The 19,814-nt window shown below is 37.4% G+C and overlaps 1 protein-coding gene across 1 annotated transcript in view; it reads right to left on the reverse strand.

Annotated features, from left to right (window-relative positions):
- LOC134649381 (alkylglycerol monooxygenase-like) overlaps positions 1-19,814 on the reverse strand; it is a 45,317-nt gene that overhangs the window by 19,702 nt on the left and 5,801 nt on the right. Inside the window, exon 2 of the mRNA XM_063504114.1 lies at positions 6,656-6,806. Within this exon, the coding sequence (XP_063360184.1) occupies positions 6,656-6,799 (144 nt within the window). The 5' untranslated portion in view covers positions 6,800-6,806. The remainder of the gene's footprint in view (positions 1-6,655; positions 6,807-19,814) is intronic.

The following is a 19,814-nucleotide window of genomic DNA, read 5'->3' on the forward strand; positions in this document are numbered from 1 at the left end:
GGACGGTGATCTCTTACGGTGTGAAGGACGGTGTGAGGGTGTATACCACAGAAAATGTGTACAAAACCCGAGCCAGTTTTTAAAAAATAGAATATGTGATACATGCGCCAGAGGAGACAGCAGTCCAAAACCTGAGCCCCCCCCCAAAATTGAAATTGATGTGAACAAGGCGACGGTGGAAACAGTCCTCAGCCAGTTGAATGAAAAACTTGAAATAATGTTCACCCTAAGAACTCAGATGGCGGAACTGCAAGAGACAGTCGATTTCTACTCAGAGCAATACCAACAAATGTCTGAATTTAAGGAAAGTGCTCAGAAAAGGATCGCAGCCTTGGAAAGCAAAAATACATACCTACACAAAGTAAATGAAACCTTAGAAGAAAGAATAGCGCAACTAGAAGCTAAGGAAGTTGAGAAGGAGATTGAGATAATAGGCCTATGTCAAGTTGAAAACGAGGATATCAAAAAAACCGTAATGAAAATAGCAGAAAAACTAAATCTAAACACAAAGGAAATAGAAAGCGCACGGAGGGTAGGCCGGGAAAGAACGGATGACGGCGGGCACCCGCGAGTGCGCCCCGTCGTGGTCAGGCTTGCATCCAAACAAGCGAGAAACGAGTGGCTTATGCGGAGGAAAACTAGGCGAACGAATAAGGACTTAATATCCATTGATAATGAGCAAAACGTTTACATTAACGAAAACCTTACGCCCCAAATGCGTCAACTTCGTTGGAATGCTAAAACCACTCTAAAAGGATTATATAAACATATCTGGGTGCAAGATCACCGGCTACTAGCCAAAAGGGATGATGATGCGAAAATACAGCGCATAAAGAATGACGCCGAAATAGGCAGACTATTATCAGCCGCGCAGCGCGCTGAGTCATAAGTTTACATTTTTAACATTTTTAACATTTTTATTATTTTATTTTCTGTATTTTTGTATTTTTACACTGTACTTAATTTTTGAAATGGGTTTTTACCTGTAAATAAAGAACTATTATTATTATTATTCACTTTATTTATTTCTGATCTTAGGTTAGGTTATTTTATAATATGGATATAAAAATAAAAATAAAATACAAAAACACTTACAAAAACAATACAAAATACATATAAACACATTATAAAAAACCTAACCTAGGGTGCCGCCAGCAGCGGGGCAAGGCCCAAGCTACCGGTGGTCAGGGCTGCAGAGACAGGAACCGGCGGACTATCCGCGCCGTGTCCAAGATCACCGCCTTCTGCATCTGGCCCTTGATCCAACCACCTAGCGAGAGTCTCTCAAGATGTTGGTCGAGACTCTTCGCTATTAGACCGTTCGCTGAAACAACTATCGGAACAATGATCGTCGAATCAACATCCCACATGGCGGTTATCTCGTGAGCCAAGTCTAGGTACTTACTGGACTTGTCCTTCTCGGCTTTCACGAGATTCTCATCATGGGGGATGGTGATGTCAACGAGCACGGCCCGGCGTTGCGCTCGATCTATTATCACAATGTCAGGCTTATTGGCTACAATAGTCCTGTCAGTGATGATAGATCGATCCCAGTAGAGCGTGGCACGACCATTCTCGAGAACTGGCGCAGGTGAATACTTGTAGTACGGTACTTCGCGGTCCACAAGGCCGTATAGGAGAGCAAGCTGCTGGTGAATAATCCTGGCTACGAGATTATGTCTGTGCAAGTACTCGCCGTTAGCAAGATGAGAACAACCGGAAATGATATGCCTGAGTGACTCTCCGGGACGGCGGCATGCTCGACAAATGTCGACCGTACCGTCCTTCAGGATATATTTCCGATAGTTGTTCGTCATCATTACTTCGTCCGCAATTGCACAGGCAAAACCCTCGGTTTCTCCGAAGAGGTCCCCGAATCGTAACCAGTTCACCGACGCGAGCAGGTCCACATCGGGTCCCGTGAGGGCCTTGTAGAACCGCCCGTGTAGCACCTTACTCTCCCATGCCGCCTTGCGATCCGCAGTACTTAGTACCACAGGTTTGCGCCAGTTCTCGTTTGCCAAGGAGAGCGGCGTGAGGTTCCTGTCTACTGCCACCACATCACGATGCATCCCACACTCGTTGTTAAGGAAATAATTCCTGAGATTGTACACCTCGCGGTTGTGGAGATCCTTGGCGTTTAGGAAGCCTCGGCCTCCACATTTCCGTGGAATGTACAATCTCATAACTGACGAGCGTGGGTGTAGCATGCGATGTGCGGTGAGCAGTGATCGGACTCTCCGATCCAGGGCATCCAACTCGGTCTGAGTCCACCTTAGTATGCCAAAGGAGTATGTGAGTAGGGGCATTACCCAGGCGTTGAAGGCGCGCACTTTGTTGCCTCCTGACAAAAGACTGTTAAGGACTTATTATTATTATTATTATTATAAGTACGAGAGCCACATAGTAGCGGGCGAGAACACACTACACGGTTTTGTAATACCTAAAATTCGACGATATTCTAGATACTATCAGTGAATGTACGACGAGTTATAAAAAGTTTGATGATATAAATAACTGGAGCACATATATAAATAGCACGAAAAAGGATTTACAAATAATACATGTAAATATCAGGAGTTTGAGAAAAAACTTTGAACAATTGCAATGCCTATTGAAAAACTGTAAGAACGTAATAGACATTATTATAGTAAGCGAAGTCAACATCAAAAAAGAAGAATTATGTATGTACAATATGGAAGGATATAACATGCAGTCGCGTACACGGGAAAGCAGAAGAGGAGGAGGGTTATTAATATACACCAAGAGCGAGTTAAAAATAAAAGAAGTAAACAAACATGGCCAGGCATCGGAAATTCTACATATAGTAATTACTAACCCGAATAGGCCAATCCACATTTTTGCCATATATCGTCCGCCGAGTAATAGTAAACACAGTTTTATACAAGAGTTAAGTGAGATTCTGAATAAAATTCCACTCCCCGAGAGCGTAGTAATTATAGGAGATATCAACATAAACTTGATGATAAGCAATAATATCACCGAGATTTACAGAAACACCTTGTGTGATCGCGGCCTAGAGAGCGTTATCAATGAGTGCACACGCGAGGAGATACTGGACGGGCAGCTCGTGACGTCGTGCCTCGACCATGTGTGGGTGCGCGCCGGCGCAGGCTCGGGAATGCGCGCTGCAGCCGCACACATGCTCACGTGTAAGATTGCGGACCATTATCTAGTCGGAGTCAGCTTAACTACGGCGGTCGACGACCCGCGCACCAATTGTCAACAAAAAAGGGAAGTGCACGTTATTAATAATAGATTAGTAAAAAATGAGTTAGAAAAAATAGACTGGTCGGAAATATATAACATTGACTGTCCTAAAGCTATGTACGAAAGGCTATATTCCATCTTCAGCAACATATACATTAAGTCAAAAACCACGAAAACGTTTAAATCCAGTAGAGTGACGCAACCGTGGATAAATACTAATTTGATTAATATGCTATCGCGTAGAGATGAGTTATTTCGAAGATGGAAAGCTAGTCCTAATAATGTGATTTACAGGTTAGATTACACTAGATTTAGAAACGTTACAAATAAATGTATATATTGGGCGAAACAAAACTACAAACAAAAAGAGATAAAAAACTGTGAAAGTGACTTAAGAAAGCTGTGGGCAACAATTAATGGTTGGCTTGGAAATGTCAAAGCAAGTCTGGACGAGGTAATAATTAAATATTTGGGAAAGAGCACGTCATTAGAGGCGGTATGCACAAACTTCGCCAAAACATTTACAATGGAAATTCAAAATTTAAAACATAAATGCAATGTAAAGTTCCTAAATCGAGATGATTATGTAAAATATAGTGATGTATCTTTTCGTTATCAAAAAGTCTCACACGCGGATATAGAAAAAATAATAGATAAATTAAGTATTAGAAAATCCCCCGGAATGGACGGAATCAGATGTCAGGACATAAAGCTTATCAAAACAAGCATAAGTCCGATTTTGGCCAAGTTTGTGAATAGCTGCGCGGCGACTGGTGTCTATCCAGATATGTTAAAAAAAGCGATAATTAGACCTATTTACAAACAAGGAAACCATTTAGATTATAGTAATTATAGACCAGTAGCTATACTATCAGTAGTGAATAAAATAGTAGAAAAAGTTATTACAACGCAAATTAGTAATTATTTAGAAAAACATAACTTAATATCGGATGGTCAGCATGGGTTCCGGCGAAGGCGCAGCACCTCAACCGCTTTGGCCCAATTCACGGATGAGGTAAATGAGCATTTAAACAATAAAAAATACGTAATAACTTTATATATAGATTTCAAAAAAGCATTTGACACTTTGGGCCACGAACAGCTCATCCTCGCTATGCAAGAATGTGGTGTCCGTGGCCCAGTGATCGAGTGGATTAGAAACTACTTAAGTAACAGAACAATAACCACTTTTATCAATGGGCTGAGCGGCGAGGAGGCTAGCGTAGTATACGGGGTGCCAACCGGATCGGTGTTCGGGCCGTTAGGGTACATAATGCATGTAAACAGCATGATTAACGTCGTCCAGGCCTGCTCAACTTATATGTATGCCGATGATACATGTCTATTGTATGCTGATAGGGACATAAAAACTGTGGTTAAAAACATACAGAGAGATTTTACAAGCATAATAAAATGGTCACACGACAATGGTATAATCCTTAATATAGAAAAGACCAAATGTATGATAATTAAGTCGCCATACCTACAGGAACCATGTGAAAATGTTTGTGTATTGGGGCATACATATGACTGTCTACATAATAATAAAAACCAGGAAGACTGTAACTGCAGTAGTATACAAGTCGTAGATAGATATAAATATTTAGGCTTAACTATAGACACTAAATTTAATTGGGGGATCCATATAGAAATAGTATGTAACAAGCTCCGCTCAATTTTGGCAAAATTAATTAGCTTAAAAAACATAGTAAGTAGAAAATTAATGCACATCTTGTATCACTCGCTAGCCGAGTCGGTAATTACTTATGGATTAATTGCATATGGACGTACGTTTAAGAGTTACCTTGATAAAATTTGTAATCTACAGATTAGAATAGTAAAAAGTATATTAGTAGATAAAAAAACTAAAAACAAATGCAATAATAATTACAAGCGATTGTATAAAATATTAAAAATCTTACCAGTGCATGAGAAGGTTAGTCATTTAATTTGTATGGATGATTACGGTCAAGACAAATTCAAAACGCGTAGAATACCGTTACGTAATCTCAGAGCAAGCACGCAACAAGCATACGTAGAACATAAAGCGAATAACTATTATGGCCAAAGAACGCGCAAACATATGATTCCTAAAATACTTAACCAATTAAGTCCAACAGTAGATAAGTGTAGCAGTAAGCAAATATTTAAGAAAAGGCTGCAAGCAAAACTTTTAGATTTGTATGATAATAGTAGTGAATAGTAATGGTATATTGTTTGTATGGCATAACTCTAGTTAAGTAATGTATTAGGTATAAGTATGTAAGTTAAGTGGGTAGAACACAAAAGGATAGAGAGCGCTTTATCCGCCAACAAACTGTCCTCAGTTTGGCGGAACATAAATATGTAAATACCCTGTAAGTTTTTTTTGCGATAAATAAATTAAAAAAAAAAAAAAAAAAAATATTTTTGTACTCTGGTTATTATTTAATTTAATGTATGTTTAGCATGTAGTAGGCACTAACTCCTAAATGTAAGTAGGTACTTGTAATACTAACAATTTTATGGACCAAGTAATTATATGAATACATGGATAGAATAGATATTAAATACAATTTAGTTCGCCTTTTGCTCTAAAAGTTCTATTTTCCGCATAGTTTCCATTTAATTTAAAATTCAGCTTCTAAATTCCACTCAAAAGCCTACCTTTTGCGGATATCACTTTTATGTTATGAAGCATGCAATATTACCGATATTGGTCTGAAAATCCCCTCATCTTAGTCTTAAAGAGTCTTAATTAGATCCAAATATTTGTTCAATAATGAACCCTATCTTGTAGCATCTAGGTTCATAATTGAATGGTGTCTCAAACGTAGTTATATTATAACTGATTTTTGTTGGTATTTCGGGGGCCCAATTTCATAAACACGTGTCCGGAGTTAGTAGGGAATGCTGGCCGCTGGATTATTAATATTGCTGGCATACTGAAGTTTGCTAAAATGTGGCCTATAAAATGGGAAGTGTTTAGTCTGGGAAAGCAACACGCGTGGTGTGCAAACATAAATGTGCAATCAAGCAAGTTTATTAGACCTGCATTTTAATAGTTGGACCAAGCTAACTACATACCTGTCTACTACCGACCTATTACCTACTATACGCTCAAAAACAAACTATAAATTGGTAGCGGTTACCGGCACTGAACTATGTTCCCATAAGATTTACCTAGTGCTTGAAAATGGAGACCCCTCAGGTTCTCGAAAACATGTCATACGAGAGACAAAAAAATATGTAAACCTAGCGACCCGACCCGGCTTCGCACGGGTTAACAAAATACATAAACCTTCCTCTTGAATCACTCTATCTATTAAAAAAAACCGCATCAAAATCCGTTGCATAGTTTTCAAGATCTAAGCATACATAGGGACAGACAGACAGCGGGAAGCGACTTTGTTTTAAGTGATAGCTTAATATCTAAAGTACCTACCTGTTTAAAGAAGTTAGGCACATCCTCCTTGTTTTCAAACATGTGTTCTTGCGGTGTGACGAGGTAGAACAGCCTCCCCAACCCTTTTAGGTGGGTAACCATCGCCGACTCCGCCAGCGTCTCGTTTGCGTACGAGAATTCCATGTTTTACCTGGAATAAAATATTATTTCATAGAAAACTGACTTCATAATCTCTAGCCGACCATACGTCAACCTTGCCAAGCAAAATTAAATTTTATTCTGTCAACACAAAGTTCAAATTAGAATGGAATGGGAGACCTTTTTATAGGTCTCTGGGCGGCTAGAGGATAATAGTAAATAGTAACATAATGAAAAGCATTGAAACATGGGCGTGGGTTTATGAAACGAGCTGAAAGTGAGTTTCATAAAAACATCACACGAGTTTTATGAGACCATCCAAATATTTTATCTTAATGCTGGCCGTAGTTTGCGTTTTTGGTTTTGGACACAGCAGAGAGGTTTTATGATACTTATGTGCGTAGATAAAACAGCAACACTAAAATATTTCATATGGTCGTCATAATTTTATAACACTTGCACGGTCTGGGCTATCAAAATCGCTGCCAACTTAGCTTGGTTTTATTAATCAACCTCACAAATCAACCAACCAACTCACCACCAACCAACAAATGAACCCTAGATTCCATGCTCAGAATAGGGTTTCATTTCACAGTTTCCACTACGAATAGCTACGAGTTTGAGTAGCTACCTATTAACTAGACTAGATAATCAGTCCTCTGTAATAAACCCTATTCAAGGGTAGAATTACAGAGATCATTGAACTCTTGAAGCCCGCAAGTCTGTGTTATATAACTACTTGGAAGACTTTAAAGGAGTAACGTATAATAGTTTAGTAATGGATAGTTAGTTATAGGTAAAGTGCATCGTATTACTTAGTAGTTTATGTGACTGATACTAAATGTGAGGCATTAAAACAGTGAGTTTCATAAAAACATCTCAGGAGTCGCCTTATGGGTTATGTTTGTAGATAAAATAGTTTATTTGCTTAACTTAATAATATTAATGAATTAATTAATTTAGCATCATGATTTTTAACGATTATGAATACAATTTCAGACAGTAACCATAAAATAGTAAAATATCGGCATTGATGCAGGATCTTAAAACAAAAAGAAAAGTTTGTGGAGACGGGTCTGTTTAAGCTAACACGAATATATTTAGTAACTTTATTTTTTAATTTAATTGCAGTGAGACGCCTCATTCGGTTCTCGTATGATTCTTTTCTATTAATGACTGTGTTAATCATAAAGGATTGTGACTCTTGGAGACCCTATACATCTCTAAGGATAATTTGATAAACTATGTTACCTTTTAGTTCTGACACTTAAAGACATTTACACCTCAAAATAAGTTTAGATTTTTTTCCATGTATCTGTAGTGTTTTTATGTAATTCGACATTAAGAGACCTTATACATCTCTAAGTAATTGTATTACGTTAGTTTGATTTGGTAGTTGCAGTTGTATTTTATAATTGTTGATGTATAATTATTATTTTTTTGCTTGTATGTAAATTCAATGTTGACGTGTAAAAGTGCCCTTGTGGCCTATTTGCTAAATAAATGTTGAAGTTTGAAGTTTGAAATCTGCCCAGCCGTATTAGATTTTGGAAAATACACAAAAAGAAAACGAATATTTCGACGTAATGTGAAAATATACATTTAAAAGCCGGTCAAAGCTACATGAGCAACACTGCTTGAAAAAGCAGACAAAGACGACTACATAAATACAACATTAGAATAAGACATCGAATGCATGAATCTTTCATGAACAACTTTTCCAGCCCATTAAGCCAAAGTTTCCAAAACTTCCAGATGGAAAACATCTAACAAGAATCTTCGCAAGTCACGTCTGAATATGGAAGTCGTGGAAGGAATATTTAATGATAAAAATGTATTCTGGAATAGTAATATAAGTAATTTCCCCTATGTACAGTCGAAAGTTTTCATTTATGACCTTGTCACAGTGACAATACTATGAGATCTCTAGCGACTTTCATATTGATTGTCACTGTGACAAGGTACGAAATGGTTCATAAATTAATATTTTCAAATACTTATGGGTGTCAACCGCTGCATTACTGGGCGTTTTTTTTTTGTTGTCCCCTACACTTTTTTTTTCAAAGGGATTTTTTATGTTATTTCTACTCAGAATCATGAGCTCTTTCTACCCTAATAGGAAAAAAAAGTGTCCTAAGATTTTTATTTCTATTGCGTCACCATTTTTCATAGACTTTGTATGGCGGTCGCGGTATGGAAAGATCGAGAAATGTATGGAAATTTTGGGACACTTTTTTTCTCCTATTAGGATAGAAAGAGCTCGTGATTCTGAGTAGAAATAACATAAAAAACCCAAATTTGAAAAAAAAGTGTAGGCGACAACAAAAAAAAAAGCGCCCTACTGTTGCGACATTACTGTAGCAGTGTTGATGCTTGCAATTAACCTATTATCTTTTAGGTTATATTAAGTAGTGTAGTACATAATTATAATTATATTATGTTTGAGTACTAAACTAACATTAAAATAAATCTACTTAAAAATTAAAATATCATCTTGATTAACGTTATTTACTTTAAATTCGCGATAGACCTGTTACATTAAATATTAGTCACTGATGTAATTTATAGTTAGTCAAACCAATTTGTCAAGTAAGAACTAGGAAAACTATACTCATACTTTTCTATTGGGTGCTAGTACTAGCGTAAGACAAATATAGTATGATTCTCGCTATCTATGTTTCAAAAGAGACAGTCCTTTGACAAACTATAAATAAGTACATTAATTAGCTGTTCTATTTATAAATCCGAGTTTGAAGTAAAGCAGTTTAGTTAGGAAGTAATAAGAATTATTAATTACTATAATCAACTTCATTATAATTCTTTTGAAGTCGATTCACAGTTCAAACGATAATGAGATTAATTTTACGATCTATTTTAAACCGTGAGGAAAATAATTTTGCGAATTTCAGTCAAATTAATACGATGATAAAGTTCAGTTTTCTCCTAAGCGTAGCTTCAGTTGCAGCCTTTTCATTGTAAATAAATATAAATTTGTAAATGGGAGTAACTTGGGGTAAGATTTGAAAAACTTCTGTATCAGAGGCCTACATCGAAAAGTTCGTTCTGTCTGAAGCATGAATTCTTTGGTGAACTCGAAAATAACTGGAAACAAAAAAACTTGTTAAAATTGCTTTTTTATCGGATGTTTTTGTTTATAAAAAGCCTCCAGTTTTGAAATGGTGAGTTGGCTTATACCATTTCTAAATAGTAAGCTACATAGTGTACCTACTACAAAAGTAGGTTGCAATGGTGCAGTGTTCGTAATTTAGCGTGCAAATCTTTTTTGTTTAATGACCATTCCCCCCCTTAATCTCCGAAACTACTGATTCTAACATTTTGGAAAAAATACACAAAATAGTTCTTTACCTATAGATGACAGTAAAACCTATTAGAAATGTACAGTCAAGCGTGAGTCGCACTTAATGTACGGAACCTTTGGAACGCTAGTCGGACTCGCACTTGGCAGGTTTTTTATGTACTATTTTGTGGCCTAAAATAAATGTATTTGCTTTCTAAATCAATAAATCACAATCACCAAAACTTACACAATTAAACATGAGTTTATCACGCCTAAAACTTTGTTTGGACCGATTTTGGTGGATTTAAATAACTTTGTTTTTGTTTCTCTGTACCTATTCAATATTTTTATAAAACTTACAAACATAATATAGTCTTTCTTTGTGCAACGTATGTATTGAATAACATAACAACATAATATTTCCTGACTCGGTCACTGGCTAGTAATTACCAACATGTTTAATTTAGCACAAAGTGTAAGTCATAATATCTTTTCTTAATTAATAACTTGACCTCAAGCGGACTATCTTTGAAATTTAAATAACCATAACTATAAATTACTATGTATATACAGTGAAGTAGTGTTTATTAAAAACACTTATGAACCAGTTTTACTGACAATAAATTTCTATAATATTATACAAAATAATATTTTTTATAACAACGCCAACTTGCAAATCTTCTTCAATTTTTGTTGGTTTAAACTGTTTAAAGTAAATGTGTGAAGTGTGCAAAACACTATTTTGCTCGCTGTCTTTTTGAAGCAAAATACGTTAAGTTAGCTGCTGACGTGAAAAAAAATACTTGCTTGGCTTTTGCTGTGTAGGTAGCCTACAAATATACACTTTTATTTAATATAAGTATAAATATTATTTTACTGTTTTTATATTTTATTATTTTTAGCTTTAGTAACAAATATTGTACACCATTAAGATAGTAGGCTATGGTTTTAGTACCTATGAAAACACCTTTTTTGTATACCTATAGTCACAATAAATTTATTATGATTATGAAAAACAATACACTCTTTTTTTTGGGTAGTCGTGTAAAAAGTCGGCAAACAGTAATCCCTACTACCACTATTTAACAATATAGCAACATTGTATCACGATTTATAGTATCATGACACCCTACTCGTATTACCGTTATCAGTTGACATGATAAGACCAATTGAACCCCTGCTAGGCTCGACACGTGTTCGTTGACAGAGGCGAGAATAGACGACCTTTCTGTGAGAAAGGTCGAAGTATAAGGGCAATATCTACTGTTTTTAAGGCCCATTTACACGATACAAGATTCTTGAACATTAAATACAATAAAATTAAGGCAACAAAAAACTTGCACTATCTAAACATGCGTGAAATTCTTGTATTCAAGTAGCAACTTGAATTCAATACTGGCATACGTGTAAACGAAGTCTAGTGCAGTTAATTGAATACAAGAAGTGCCAATCCATATTTTATTTTCGGCATGAATTCCGTACGCGAAGGTGTGTTCCTTGTCGCTGCTATAGTAGCAACTGTGTTACGAGAAAAACTGTTAGAAAAACGTAACAGAAGAAGCGTTAAATATGCGTCCATCAAATTGTACCACACAAGTTATTAATATGGCTTATAAACATCAGCACTGCTAGATCCAGTTCCCATTGAATCCTTCACTTTCTTCTTTTCAGCTTGATATTGCGTTCTTATGCCCTTAAGTTTCTTCGTTATTTCTTTGGGACCAAAACCTTCTACCCCAAATTCTTTAGAAAAAGCTGCCCCGCGGCGAGCCTCGCGGTTTTTATAATTTTTATTTTCTGTGTCCCACAAACGTTGATGAATTCTATAAATTTCTATGAATTTAATTAAGTATCTCCGAACTACCTAATTTAAAATTATTTTTGCTCATTTTATCAGTTTTACCACCCACAAAGAACGTTCAATATTGAATGAAAATCTGCCAATGCAAATCGGTTCAATTCTTGCTTCAATACATCATACTTGATTCAACTTGAAGTTTAGACCTGTCAAGACTTGCATGCAATTATTGCCGTTCAATAAATGTCTTTGGTGTAAACGAAATACGGTCAAGAATATTGCCTATCAAGAATTGTATACAATAATTGCATTCAAGATTTTGGTTATTGCTCATGTGTAAACACTTTGATTCAATTCTTGAATTCAATTATTGAACGGCAAAACTTGCATACAATTATTGCCAATTCTTGTTCAAGAATCTTGTATCGTGTAAATGGGCCTTTAGGGTTCCGTAGCCAAATGGCAAAAAACGGAACCCTTATGAATTCGTCATGTCTGTCTGTCTGTCTGTCTATCCGTCCGTATGTCACAGCCACTTGTTTCCAAAACTATAAGAACTATACTGTTGAAACAAGTTTCATAAGTAAGTAAGTAGATGTATTCTGTGAACCGCATTAAGATTTTCACACAAAAATAGAAAAACCAAAAAAAAAATTTATACTTAGAACTGAAACTCAAATTTTTTTTTATCATACTCATACGTATGGAGTATCTATGGATAGGTCTTCAAAAATGATATTGAGGTTTCTAATATCATTTTTTTTCTAAACTGCATACTTTGCGCGAGAGACACTTCCAAAGTGGTAAAATGTGTCCCCCCCTCTGTAACTTCTAAAATAAGAAAATGCCAACGGACCTCCTGAAGACCTGATCGTCCTTAACGACGAGGCCACCAAGTGGCTGATTGGACTTAATTTGAATTTATAAGTTTACTATACGCCATACGATTTAATCAATAATAAGAAAATGATAAAAGTAAATAAAATATATGATGTACATTACCATGCAAACTTCCATCGAAAATTGGTTTGAACGAGATGTAAGTAGTATTTTTTAATACGTTATAAATCCCCTAAATACGGAACCCTTTTTGCCGCTTTTTTTAGAACGTGTACTTTTGGATCAACTAATTTTAGTTACCTATATGAATGATTTTTTTATATGTCTCACCTTATTCTGATGGGTGAATAATTATGTAGGCTATCTTTTATTGAAATAGATTCAAATTACTCTTTTATTGCAGACAAAAAAATACGACCAAGATTTTAAATTCAGTAGGTACCCGTACCATGAGGCACTGACAGTGCGTAACTTACTTTCCATGCATCTCGCTCGTACTTGCATATTGGTGCAAGCGAGATGTATAGAAAGTAAGTTATACTGACGTTAGCGAATATGTCGTGTCACAGTCGTGGTAGCTGTACCTCATACTGTTTTTCTTCTTCCTCTGTAAATAGATGGTACTTAACTAGCTTTTGCCCGCGACTTCGTCTGCGTGTATTTAGTAATTTGGTTAGCTTATTTTTTATCCAATCTGCTTTTTATCGATTCCCCGTACAAATTTCCACCCCTCTTTCTCACCCCCTTAAAGGATGACTTCTGGGATAAAAACTACCCTATGTCCTTCCCCGAGACTCAAACTATCTCTACCAAATTTCAACAAAATCGGTCCAGCGGTTTAAGCGTGAAGAGGTAACAGACAGACAGACACACTTTCGCATTTATAATATTATAAGTATGGATTAGAGAGGTACCTTTTATTGGTCTTTCAACCTTTTTCTTTAAATAAATCAACGCATCTTAATAAGTCACATTTATATTTCAATGACCATGGCCCCTACTCGTACGACACACGGGTTTGACGTGTTTTACGTAACAAGTCTAAAATACCAAACCCGTTCGCGAACCGACCAACTGCCGTATTCGAACTTCAAGATATTTACAAGAGACGACACGTACTAGATCCATTCTAGATACGTTATAGTTTAGATTTCAACTAGTTCTCTTTTGCAGTTCAATTCGGGCAACCAATGTCACTTTTACGTTAGATAATGTTAGATATCTATTAGATGTGAATTGGATCTCTAAGTCATATCTTGTGGAAATCGTTCAAGAGTATCTCCAGAATCGCAGAAATGTCAAATTTGACAGGTTAGATTTTCAACATATCGTTATCGTATCTTGGTGACGTCTAAAAGATATCTAGTAGATGTCTATTTCAAAATCCGAATCGGGCCCCAAGTCTCTAGAGACTTCAGTAAAGGTCATAACTATCAGTGAAGTTATTACGGGAAGCAGATAAAGATAAGATAAGATAAAAGATAGTTTATTCAAGTAAGCATATTACAATGCGCTTATGAACGTCAAATAAAGCAAATATAAGAAATTTCTGCCTCGGGAAGATTTTAATATCAAACGTACGTTTGATGGCCTGTTTGTTTACGTGCATTTGGACATATCCATGTAGGTATGGCGGAGGAGGTAAGAGTAAGACAATCGAAGAAAAAAACCGGCCAAGTGCGAGTCAGACTCGCGCATGAAGGTTTCCGTACTAATACGCAAAAAACGGCAAAAAAATCACGTTTCTTGTATCGGAGCCCCACTTAAATATTTATCTTATTCTGTTTTTAGTATTTGTTGTTATAGCGGCAACAGAAATACATCATCTGTGAAAATTTCAACTGTCTCGCTATCACGATTCATGAGATACAGCCTGGTGACAGACAGACAGACGGACAGAGAAACAGACGGACAGCGGAGTCTTAGTAATAGGGTCCCGTTTTTACCCTTTGGGTCCGGAATAAAAGAGATGGCTCTATAATTAAATTTGCTGGTAACACAAACAAGCTGTCACCGTCGCGAGTTTTCTACACAACTTTACGACTAAGGGTAACATTCCATTTCTGACCGCAGCTGCACTACTGGTACTGAACGCGCCGCTGTTACTGTCAATTTCCGTAGTAAAATGAACAGTAGTGCAGCTGCGGTTGGAAATGGACTGTCACCTTAAGTGTAAGGCCTGAGTGGACGCTTGAGTTGGGCGTGCAGCGGGGCGGGGCGTGCGGCGTGCATGTGAAACAAATGCAAGCGTATAGTAGCGACCTTAGTGCACGCTGCTCACATGACGCCACGCTGCACGCCCCGCCGAACCCTCCGCTTCGAGCGTCCACTCAGGCCTTACATCTGTAACTACTGTAACTAGCTTGACTTGATCAGTAGGTACCCTTCCTTTAGGCTGCGTACAGACTATAATATAAATAACTAGCTTTTGCCCGCGACTTCGTCTGCGTGGAGTTATTCATTTGTGTAGATTATTTTTACCCAATCTGCATTTTATCGATTTCTCATACAAACTTCCACCCCCTGAAAAGGTGATTTCTGGGATAAAAACTACCCTATATAAGGATGGTTGGTATTGAGTCCCGGGGAAGGCCCCGGGACTCAAACTATCTCAATACCAAATTTCAACGAAATCGGTTCAGCGGTTTAAGCGTGAAGAGGTAACAGACAGACCTAGACATATTTTCGCATTTATAATATTAGTATGGATTAGTATGGATAATAACTCCACGGCCGACTTCGGCCACGGCGACTACTGTCAACTCCGCTCCGTTGTTGTCGCTGGTGTGCTCGCAAGTGGCTGATGTAGCCGATCTTGTTAGTAAAAGTTCGCGAACATTAATAATAATAATAATAGGCGGTTATCTTGGACACGGCGCGGATAGTCCGCCGGTTCCTCTCTCTGCGGCACTGACCACCGGCAGCTTGGGCCTTGCCCCGCTGCTGGCGGCACCCTAGGTTAGGTTTTTTATAATATGTTTATAAGTATTTTGTATTGTTTTTGTGTTTTTGTATTTTATTTTTATATCCGTATTATAAAATAACCTAACTTAAGATGATAAATAAATAAAGTGAATAATAATAATAATATCATTTATTGTCATTGCGGGCCCACCGTTATAGTTATAGGATATTGCCGCAGGTGGTCTGGTTTTTATTCTGTCACACTTGGCATCAATCTCTAAGCGCGTCGCGATTCAAAATCGGTTAAATATTAAATATAATAAATAATAAATTGTATTATTTAAAGCTTACTTTGTTATATAAGTGCCGCGGTACGATTTAACAAGAAACTACTGCGTAAAAATCTCAGAAGTCGAGGTCTCGTTCTCGACATTTTACTCCTTCAAAACTAAACCAATCTTAACGAAATTTTGGAAACGGAATGAGAATGAAATTATCTGTGTCTGACCGTTTTGATTTCTACGTTTATTGTTGTAGATTTTGTATGCTAGGCGTCTGTGTTCAGCGCATTTATTTGGCCGTTTTTAGCGCCATTTGAAAGTAACCTAGTTGTTATAAAAACAAGAATATCAAAAAAGCAAAACGTCTACACAGGTACCTACTGGTAATATTGAACTCATGTACAAAAATTGTTCATCTAAGCCTAAAATCCAGAGAGAAAAATGTCAGGAATGTTTGTATGTAAAAATGACCACTACTTAATCTTTCCTATTGTCTTTAGGGTTTCGTATTCAACGTTCGAAGTATTAAAATATTATAAAATAAAATGCATTTATTTCAGACTAATAAAAAAAAAAGTGCGTTTTTAGGGTTCCGTACCCATTGGGGTAAAAACGGGACCCTATTACTAAGACTTAACTGTCTGTCTGTCTGTCTGTCTGTCTATCTGTCTGTTTGTCTGTCTGTCTGTCTGTCTGTCTGTCACCAGACTGTATCTTATGAACCGTGATGATAGCTAGGCAGTTGAAATTTGTAAAATGTTGAAGTCACAGGTGATGTATTCCTGTTGCCGCTGCAAAAACAAATACTAAAAACAGAATAATATAAATATTCAAGTGGGGCTCCCATACAGCAAACGTGATTTTTATGCCGCTTTTTGCGTACCTAATGGTACGGCACCCTTCGTGCGCGAGTCCGACTTGCACTTGGCCGGTTTTTTGTTTTTATAAGAACCAAGCAACCGCTCGTCTGTCCACATCTTTACCGACTCAATTTGTGAATGGATCGAATTGAACGAACGCTGAATGTTGTTTATACAGCGTGTTGGCCTGTAACACGGGCGAAAAATTAAAACGTAGATTCTACTCCTCAAACTAGATTATGTTTGTTCAGCGACTTTTAAAAATAACTTGTGGTTTGGATTTTAAAACACTTTAAAATTTATTCGAACACGCAATGTATTACCAAATTGATTATGCCTGTACGGTGACAAGATTGACAGGCAATGTCAATTAGATGGAATTTAAAGTACATTGAAAATATAATTTAGTTTGTTCGAAAAAGGGACAATCTTAAGACTACATAATTTCAAAAAGTTGTTGAACAAAAGTTTTATTGTTTGAGGAGTAGAATTTACGTTTTAATTATTCGCCCGTGTTACAGGAAACATGCTGTATAAGTTCATTCATTATTTACAACTCTTTAGACGTCGACCTCCAATCGGTTACTATCTAGAAACGTGATTCAAAACGTGACTTGGACATGTTGTGAACGTAATTTGCATAAATGAAGAAAAAATTACAACATAAGTAGGTACCTAAGTAGCCGGTGAAGGCGCAAGTCTCATATCGTCAGTTGAAAACCAAAACTCGCTAGGTAACTACAAAAAATATCAAAAATCAACCTTGTCTTGGTACTACATATTACGGTTAAATACTGGCTCTTAACTTGTGGCGGTAATTACAATTAGTGAGGTTTGGTTGTCACCAGACGATATAAGTATGTAAATCTTAGTGTGTAAGATTAATGTCAATTATGAAACGTAAAATATTGCAGGTTATAAAAACATTCTGTAGGTTTATTATCCTGCCCTAGTAGCACGGTAGCATTTTTATCATTTATCACCATGCCTGTCACGTTCTAACAAGTATGTAAGTGCGAAAGTGACGGGCTTAGTGATAGTGGATAAAAATGGATCCGTGCTGAGCCCGCTGATTCTAAAACAATAACTGTTTTTTTTTCATTATGATGCATCAAAGCCATGCTCAATGCACTAAAAAAGTTTATTTTACTAAATAAACTCGCCACTCTTCATTAGATTGTTATTAAACAGGTTCAATCGAGATCCAGTATTATCACCCCTTTAATAGAAAACGAAGTGTAGTAGGAAGCCTCGGCCCAGAGGCAAATTGCGGGCATCTTTCTCTTTTACTCCCAATTAAGGCGTAATTAGAGGACAAAGAAAGATGCCCGCGCAATTTGCAACCTGGATTTTTCCAAAAAAATGTTTGACGTAGTAATCTTAGGCCCCCAGGCTCGCCGCATGCCAAATCTCGGCGCGCTTGGACTAACTTGAAAAAAAAAAGAAAAAAAAATCGGCCATTTTTTATGCAGTTCAATTTGTCTCGAGGCCCTCTATGACATTTGGTCGAGCACCCCCCATCTGTCTCGCACCGCTTAGAAGTTGCCATACAAAATAAAGTGGCAATTTTCTCCGCCATCTTGGATTTAAAAAAAAATTCTCAAGGTATCTAGGCGGGCCAGTATTGTCGCAGCAGTAATGCAGCTGCAGTTTACATCCAAATAATACCTTCATTTATTGGCGTGCGAGCCTTGGCCTTGCCATTACTTACGTTTATTTATGCATGTTAATGTATTTCGGTAATTTTCCTGTTGATGCGATTTGGTTGGATGGCATTAATCTTCTTATAGTAAACAGTTCGACAGATTAATTACTAAGTGTTTATGTATTTAATATAAGATATTTAATATATGTGCATGCATTTATGTATTTTATGTAAGTCGCACGCTCTTACCGCTAGGCCACCAGCGCTTCAGAAATAATTTAACAATGTATAAAAATGTCTTTCCAATGAGGAAATTCCGGATATTCACGAAACAAACATCACGGACACGAGTAAATTGAGGCCATCCATGAAGTAAACTTTATAGGTTAACTTTCTGAAATAAAGATATTCAAATCATTTCCTACATTGTTTTACGACCCAACTTGGGTTGTCAGAACCACTTTCCGAGTGTTAGTGTCAAAATATTATTATCTTACAACAAAATTATTATGCTTCAAAAACTGCAGAGTGCTAATAAAAATAATAATAATAAGTATTTATCACGGAGCGCATCGACTTTCTTAAGCAGAAAGTCTATGCATGGGCAAACCGTATTCGCCGCTACAGAGAGCGTGTGGATCGATTCCAGCAGAATCGTCTTTTCCAGAGTGACCAAAGGAAGGTGTACCGAAAGTGGGAGGAAACTAACCTTCGTGGGTCCGACACGCAGCCGCCGGATCCTACTGTCATGACTGACTTTTGGCGTAGCATCTGGTCGGTGCCTGTCGGACACACCGAGGGGAGTTGGATGAATGTTGTCGAGCGTGAATGCGAGTCCATCGAACCTATGGGGGTAGTCACTATCACCCCCGATGACGTAAGTTGTGCCATCCGCACGGCCCAGAACTGGAAAAGTCCTGGGCCGGATGGATTGCACAACTTCTGGCTAAAATGGTTCCGATGCTCGCACTCGTGCTTGGCAGCACAATTTCAACAAGCCCTCGAGCTTGGTTCTCTCCCACCTTCCTTAACAACTGGTGTCACCTTCCTGCTCTATAAGTCCGGTAGTACCACGGAAGCGAAGAATTACAGACCCATCACGTGCTTACCTACACTCTATAAGCTCCTTACATCCATTTTGAGGACAAAAATCAACGCGCACATTGTCGCTAACAATATTTTGGCCCCCGCTCAAAATGGATGTAGGGTTGGGTCCCGTGGTACTAAAGAGCTCCTCCTCATAGACATGACCATTTGCCAACAAATCCGGCGGAACAAGGAGGCCCTTTCAGCCGCTTGGATTGACTATAAGAAGGCCTATGATTCGGTGCCTCATTCATGGCTGGGGAGGGTCTTAGAGCTGTATAAAGTTGATGCAGCTTTGAGAGCCTTTCTAAGCGCGTGCATGAGGCAGTGGACCACAGTCCTTCGTCA

Source organism: Cydia amplana, chromosome 7 (assembly GCF_948474715.1).
Source record: "Cydia amplana chromosome 7, ilCydAmpl1.1, whole genome shotgun sequence".
NCBI classification, from domain to species: Eukaryota; Metazoa; Arthropoda; class Insecta; order Lepidoptera; family Tortricidae; genus Cydia; species Cydia amplana.